The 7,922-nt window shown below is 34.3% G+C and overlaps 1 protein-coding gene across 1 annotated transcript; it reads right to left on the bottom strand.

Annotated features, from left to right (window-relative positions):
* Positions 1–440: 440 nt before the first annotated feature.
* LOC142341132 (peptidyl-prolyl cis-trans isomerase A-like) lies at positions 441–2,870 on the bottom strand. Its single transcript, XM_075392023.1, has 3 exons — positions 2,445–2,870; positions 1,213–1,491; positions 441–762 (listed from the first exon to the last, which is right to left on the bottom strand). Exons 1-3 carry the CDS (start codon positions 2,694–2,696, stop codon positions 637–639), a joined length of 657 nt encoding a protein of 218 aa, XP_075248138.1. The 5' UTR covers positions 2,697–2,870; the 3' UTR covers positions 441–636.
* Between the last annotated feature and the right edge of the window lie 5,052 nt (positions 2,871–7,922).

Genomic DNA, 7,922 nt, shown 5'->3' with positions numbered 1-7,922 from the left:
GAAACAGACGGAAGGTCAAAAAATAAAAGAGGTGAAATTCTTACCTAATTAAATATTTAAAAATCCGTTTGCAAAAACTGCTATCAACAGTAAACAGAAACGAGTCGTGAACAGGAGAGCACCTAAATAATAGCCATTTGCGTAGCTGATGTCGCCTTTTGCAAACGGTTATTAGGCTCTTTGATGAGTTGGAACAATTCCTGTGCTAAGAACAGACGATGCCAATAATTCCCCTTTTTTCATTTTGTAGGAAATTTTGTTATGCGATATAGATATCCATAGTTTCTACTGTTGTTATTGTAAGTTCTGGGAAATTTATCATGTTTACATGATTTTTATATTGATACCGGAGCAAACTTATCAAGGACAGTGACAATTGTGGTTGTAATAGGAGACAGCTTTATACGCGAACTTGACGCTCAATAGTTTTTTTAAAAGAGTCAAGTGATACAATTCAATTTAACAAGTCATCAATCATACTATAGAGAATAAAGATGTAATAAATGTCAATTTGACTTAAAGTAGATACAATAGAGCTGTATGATGTTACTGAATAAATCAAAAAATGAGCATTGAAAGTTTGTTTCAATCTGGGAAAAATGGAGAGTGATTCGAATCATATAGACTAGAAGCGAGTTATCGCTGCTCTTCAGGAAGCAGGTAGGGGTCATGACGGATTAGACCACAGTCGTCAATTGTGACCAGTTTCTTTGGCATTTGGCTCTCTGTCGTTTCTAACTCAGCAATCTCTTTGAGAACGTCCTAAAGAGAAGAAATAATGATACATAAGTTGTTCATTTACAGTTTACAAGACAACAAAAGTTAATAATAACCAACAAGGAAGAGCTAAAAACGAGCATCGAAGATTACAATTCTAATCAAGACTTTTAATCAAGAATGAACTGTAAACAGGCAGATTCAACTATGATTAAAAACACCAAGTCCATAAATTTAGTTAAAGTTTGCAATTAATTTACATTTGAAGCTCAATTTAATTAAATCAGTTGCCCCCTCCCTTGAATAAAGTTCTTGTTTTCATAAATCAGTATGATCAAACTCTCGAACAAAATAGAACTCTTTTAATAATAATTTTTTTACTTGCACAAAGTTCTATTGTGATCAAGAGTTTGGTCATACAGATTTATGAAAACAAATTTTATTCAGGGGAGGGAGGAGGGGCAACAAATTTCGGCAGGTACTATGATCACTTACCAAACCCTCGATGACCTTTCCGAATACGACGTGCTTCCCGTCCAGCCATCTGGCTCTCTGGAGAAGGATGAAGAACTGGCTGCCATTTGTGTCCTCTCCCCTGTTGGCCATACTGATGTACCCTGTGCCATTATGGCTGTGGTAGAATGGCTCATCGTCAAATATGGGACCATAGATGCTCTTCCCTCCACTGCCATCTTCCGTTGTGATGTCTCCTCCTTGGAGCACGAAATCCTTGACCACTTTGTGGAACTTAGTCCCTTTGAAGCCGAATTTAGGCTGAAACAAAAGTGCCATTAGTCAGTTTGGTTACGCCAAGACAAGCATTCAAATCACCGGTAACAGGTAAAATATTTTAAAAATCAGTGAATCCGAACCATTATTTGAAACATGCGCCTGCGAGTTTTAAAGCGCCAGATTTGTGCAGTGCCAGAAATTCGTATATACAGTGCCAGATCTCAAAATGTGTGAAAATTTGTCTTTCAAGCAAGGTTATGCGACTCTGCTAAAGTCATTTAGACTTTCATCTCGAATTACTACGCTGCTCTAATGTCAGATTTTTTCAGTGACTTCGTCAGAGTCACATGAATTATACCTAAATTTGAAGTATATTAGGACTAATTTTTCTCAAGGCTTCTTTTCGAACACGAAGAAAATCTGATAGTTTTATTTGAAAAATGGCGTCGTAGCCGCTTGCGTTGTTGCTCACAGCTCAACCGGGTGATTGGGTGAGATAGAACAAAATGGTGATTTTGAAGTTACTATTTTGTATTCCCCAGATGTAAAATTTAGTCCAAAAAGTGGTCATCTCGGACAAATTCGGTCAACAATTTTATCACTTTATTATACCCACAAAATTGATATACATAAAGTAACTGTTTATAGGCATTCGGCGTCTTTGAATTTTCAGCTGAATTTTAAAGTGAAGACTGAATTGTGTGCATTAACTTTTACATTTTATCTAAGTTCATTAACCCAAATGAATTTGAATTTTGAACAAAATTTAAATTAAATTAGAGTTTAAATTATATTAGAATTAGAATTTAAATTATATAACATTGGTGCATTAAAGAACTTGAACTCTCAATATAAACGCGATGTTTAATTTGTTAGCTATAATTGTGTTTGTAAACTCCGTCAATATGATATCAAAGAACTAAAAGAAAAAACCAAGATAAAGAGAAAAAAGTCCTATTAAGTTTAAGTTCTATTAAAAAATTAAGTTCTCTTACATCGCCTCTGTAATTTCCCTTAGCAAGAGCTGCGAAGTTATTGACAGTATTGGGGGCTGCCTCTCCAAACAGGGCAATTGTCACTCTCCTGGGCTCATCCATGTCCACTGAAATGTCAAAGTATGCTGTCTTTGTCACCGACCACTTGTCCTCATCAGGAATATCATCTTTCACGGCATCCCTATTTGCGGCACAGGTGTGGGCGACAAAGGATACCAACAATGACACCACACAAGCAATTACTCTAGCCATTTTTGTAGTTAATTTTCTCTTTCTTTTCTGTTTTTTTTTAAATTTATTTACTGCTTGAGTGTTCTGCCTAACTAGACTGCTCAATTTTCAGTTGAATTGTAATTGTGAGCTGCTCTTTTTGGTAGTTCGGGATGGGACAGTTTTTAGTTGGGACAGTTGTGCGCGTTTGGTTTTCGCCAAATGTGCCAACGAAGCACTTCAGCAATTTCATCATATCATATCGGTCCAAGTGGCACGCCGCGCCGTGGGGGGGGGGGGGGGGGGGGGTTAACACGTCACTGTCATAATAAACCACCCTTTAAAAATCTCCGCTGAGCCAATCCCCCCTTCCCGTTTGAAAATCGCAGCTCAGTGAGTAACGAAATAATCCGCTACTCTGTTTTGGGAATAATTTTATAGTGTAAATTGTGGATTTAGAAATATCTCCACGCTTTTTGCCACGTGTTAATACATGCTAAAGGAATATATCATATTCTCTGCAAACAAACGCGTGTTAACTTTTTAGAGTTGGTTTTAAGTGTTTGGATATACAATCTGTGGCCTGTGACATTCTTGAATTATAAATTCGTGCTTGATCCATTAGAAGGGAATATTTAGATAGCTAAATAAAAATGAAGATAATTAAGATAATTTCTGGACAAGCGAAAAGTTCCTTATGAATATGGATGGAATTAAGATGGGCTCGAAAAGGGAAAAGGGATTCAAAACAAAATAGGTCCCAAAAATGCGTTTTTTTAAACAATCATAGGGAAAAAAGTTTGTGCTTTTCGGCTAAACAAACTTAACAAATTTAATAACCTGTTCGCAAAAATAAAAATTTGAAGGTACGGATTTCAAATTTTTCCCAATTTGTACCTTATAACGAAAAGATAATCCATCGAATAAAGAATGCGCTCAAAAATTCCACAAGGCAACTCAATTTATTTTATATGATTACCTTTTTGTAGTATCCAACTGGTTGCTAACCTAATCTAATACTCCATCCTGTCCAATTCTATGAGTACCATAGGAAGCATATAAAAAGATGCTTTGTGAGCAATTTTTGTAGTTTCCAATCATTGAAAATCAATTGAAATGTCAATGAAAATGTCAATAAAAATGAGGTTTTCTTTTCTTACCCGAGGAAAAAATTTGGCATGAAACTTTTACTCTTTGTTGAGATTTAAATCTATTGAAAATGAGTTCGTTTGCTCGTTTTAATCTTTGAATCGCAAAATAATCAGCTTAACTTAGGGAAATAATTTTCAACCTCACCTGGAGTCGAAATTTGTAGCGTGCCTTTAGTTTTCATACGACCACTATTCATTCGTTGAACTAAACTGAGTACAGCTGGCTGAGGGGGGGGGGGGGGCTATAGCTGGGGGGTGGTGTGTCTATATTAATAGTAGTAGCAAAAGACTCAGTTCGAATATAGGAGTGAAGAAATCCTTTAGTACAGCTATCCCAGCTGGCAGCTGTACTCAGTGGGGGGGGGGGGGGGGGTGGGGTTGGCAGCTGTACTTTCCGACATATTTTTGTCGTTTTTCCTACCTTTTCTGACGTTTTTTTAATTCTGTAAAATGTAATTGAAATTTTTATAACCATAACAAAAAATTTGGTTAAACATTTACATTTTAAACATTTTATAAATATATGAAAAGTTTGGTCCCTAAATTACTAGTAGAATTAACTTCTAAAACCTCGTGTTAAAACCTTTCCGACCTATTTTTGACGGACTTTCTGTGCTATGATCCAGTGAAATTTCATGGATGGATTTTCTATGATCAGAGAAAAAGTGGTAGTGAACCATTGATGACTCATTGATGAACTTTTTATGAAATTTCTATGATCCATCGATGGGATTCAATGGGAGCCCAACCCGGGTTAAACTGTCATTTGTACAACTTTTGACATGCAGTGTTTAGAACTGATTTGCTTTTCATTAAAGAATCTATAAGAAGCCATACTAAGATTTAAAATTTTTCTGAGTACGTATTTTACTTCAGTAACGTTTGTTCTCGTTTTCAGTGCAACAAATGACCACAAAATTTTGCCAAGAGAAAATCATAAGCTGGAAACCAACGGCCGGCTCAAATTAATGGCCATCATCTTAGCAAGAAACATTAATGCACTCTTCATCAACACAAAAAAGTCATAGAAAACATGAAGTTGAGATTAATACCAACCAAAATAAAACCTTCAGGATCCACTGTGATTTTAACGGAGGCACGGAAACCCTACGCATAATTAAGGTTTCATTATAAGCAGCAATCAATCGAAAGCAATGAGAAGATAATTTTGAGAAATTGGTAAAATGGAATTTGTCAGCCTATTTTTACGCGTAGTTCGTATGTACTTGTTGGAGTCCTGTTAACTGACCAAATTTATTTCTATCACATGCATGTTTGTGCTTGATTTTGTGAACTTCTGTTACTCTAAATGGTCAATTGTTTGAGCAAAAACATTTCTCTTGGTTTATTGTATATGATTTACAATCGAATCAGAGAAAAAGTGGTGCAAAGAAACAGACGTTAATCAAAATTTTCAAAAGGAACGCTGTACGTTTTCAATGAAACTTCTTTTGGAAACTCTTGACTAGAATAGATGTAATAAAACTTTTTTGACCAAAGAAGAGAGCAAAACTATTTCTTTTAAATGCATAATTTAACTACTATTTCATCAAAACTGTCGAATCCTGTTTTTTTTCGTTTCAAAAACTTTTAAAATATTAAATTATGTGCATATTTAAGTTGCCAATAATTGGCAACAAGCTGTACGTAAATTTTGGATTTTTACATACGAAAAACTCAGGCACAAAATGCTCTAAATTCAAACTCAAATAAGTGTCTATTATACCAAATATAGACAAGGAGGTCCAGTAATGTGCGTTCTCACATAAAGTTCCGACCCCGCTCATCCACATTTTTTGCATAATTGTCTACCAAATGACGAACAGGTAGAAAACCCCCAAAAATCCAAATTTTTTTCAAAAAAAAGTGTATGAACAAAATGATCGCCTTCAACAGAATAATCCAGTGGAGTGAAAAAGCCTTACTAGATTGATGAGATCTGCCATCATTAAGAAAGTGAGTCAAGACGATCCGCAAAATCAAACAACCACAATAACAAACATTAATCACATAAAAAAGTATCTCCAATTTTTAAAGAAAACTTAATAACAAAATCATAATAGCGTCAGATCAAACTGAAACTACACAAAGTAACTGGTACTTCACTAGAAACTATATGCGATCAGTCCAAATAAGGCGTCGTAACAATCAGACAAATCAAAACAAAAACAGCAAAAATGAAAAAATTCGCTTTTTTTCTAAAAACAATTAAACTCAAGTCAATGGTAACCATTAGATATCAATTGAAAACACTCAACAGTTTCACGATCGCATATGCTTCTAAAGGAGAGCTTGAAGGGCTGTCATTGTTCATTTTTTATGGGGTTACAAAAAGAACGACAAATGTAGACAAAAACCAAAAATTTATTTACTTCTTTTGTGATAAACCCTTTTGGAGGCCAGTGGAATCATAACGAATTCTTTAAAAACTTTAAACTTTTTTTTACGTTTTTGCTGTCTCTTGGCAGCAAAAATGTCATATGTGATATGTAATTAACTAGACTGGGTAACAACAACACACAAAAAGAACAAAAATGCGCAGATATAAATTGTATTGTTGAACAATTGTTTTTTCAAAGTCATCAAAAAACATCAATTATCTTCTCAAATCAGAATATGGGCTCATCTAACCCTCCAAAACAATAATTGAGAACTGTTCTTGTCCAGGAATTTTCATATGACTAAAAGAAAAATGGAAAATGACAAAAAACTCTATTACATTTTTCGAGAAAAAGATATCGAAGCCGTTAAAACCATCTCTACCTTTAAAAATTTTGATTTTTTCCAATGTACTTTATTTTGAACGCCAGTAATGTTTCATTTGGACTGTCAATAACGTGAAAATGTAAAAAAATTGAGAAAAGACGTGAAAATGGGCAAATGCCTAAAAATATGGATGTGAAATCTCGTACTATCAAAGACAGAACACCATAACATAACAAGTAGGACCCAAAAAAAATTTAACTTTAATTTTGTAGAAAGAAGAAGCATTCTGTCTTTGCTGACACTAAGCTACATTTTGGCCAAATTAAGAGACATATAGTGACAAATTCAATAAGCCATTGTTCAATTAAAAATCATGTATTTTTAAAAGTCAAATTGACGAGTAAAAATACTAGATACATTAGTTTGGAACTGCTTAGCTAACCAATTCCACCTATCACCGCTAAGTTTTATTTGAATTGTCCTGTTTTTTAATTAACATAAAAGAGATTAACTTTTTTAGAAGGATGGACTGAATACTATCCGTGTTATCTGTGGATTGTAACAGTCCAAGACTAGACCGAAAATAACCTTGCTATTTTTGTTTGTCCTTTAAAGATATAGATAAGTTGTTATATAGAAAATCGTAAATAAATGCTGCCTTTTTGATAATCATCGAGTAAGGTTAGCAAAACATCGGCTAAATTTTAATTCCATAGCTCTAAATGGAAACAAAAGTAGCACTAGCCCACTTTGCAGCTTAGAAAAATTGTGGTAGTTGGTTTTGGGTGTTTACTTCCCGTAAATATAATTGAAATAGACTAAAGAAGCTTATTTTGTGTATTTTTGATGAAAAAGGCTGAATTTTGAAATATTTAGCCCAAAATAAATCAATATTGTCAACATTACTTGCTGTCTTTAATATTATTTTCAACGACAATATTGTTAAACATTTCAACATATTTTAGCATAATTGATGAAATTTTAGGCAAAACTTTTGGAAATTGTGAATAAAAATAAGGCAAATTGGTCTAATATTCACAAAAATTGAAGGCACGATATCTCGGCCTAGAAAACGAAAGTCAAAAAAATCTTTTTAATTCCATATTTTACGCTGGACGGTTTGTTTGATGATACCACTCACAACTTTCTCCGATGAAAATATCGATCGGCCAAAATAGACTGAACAGAAAAAAATCCATTTGGGCAGACAGTTCCTCTCCCCCTCCCCCTTAAGAGGGATCGGAACAAAAATTATTATTAAAACAAAGTGCGAGTATGTACATTTCGGTAACAGACTCACGCTAACCAATTCAATGAGAAACAGTTAGTTTTTACGACTTTCATCTCCGGCATTTTATGCAATTGTTTCAGCTACAGAGTCAGTTAGATATATTTGAGCAAAATATTTTGA

This window comes from Convolutriloba macropyga, chromosome 6 (genome assembly GCF_964194025.1).
Source record: "Convolutriloba macropyga chromosome 6, txConMacr16.3, whole genome shotgun sequence".
NCBI classification, from domain to species: domain Eukaryota; kingdom Metazoa; phylum Xenacoelomorpha; order Acoela; family Convolutidae; genus Convolutriloba; species Convolutriloba macropyga.
Note: the sequence above shows the minus strand (reverse complement) of the source record. Positions and strands in the feature narration are given on the sequence as shown.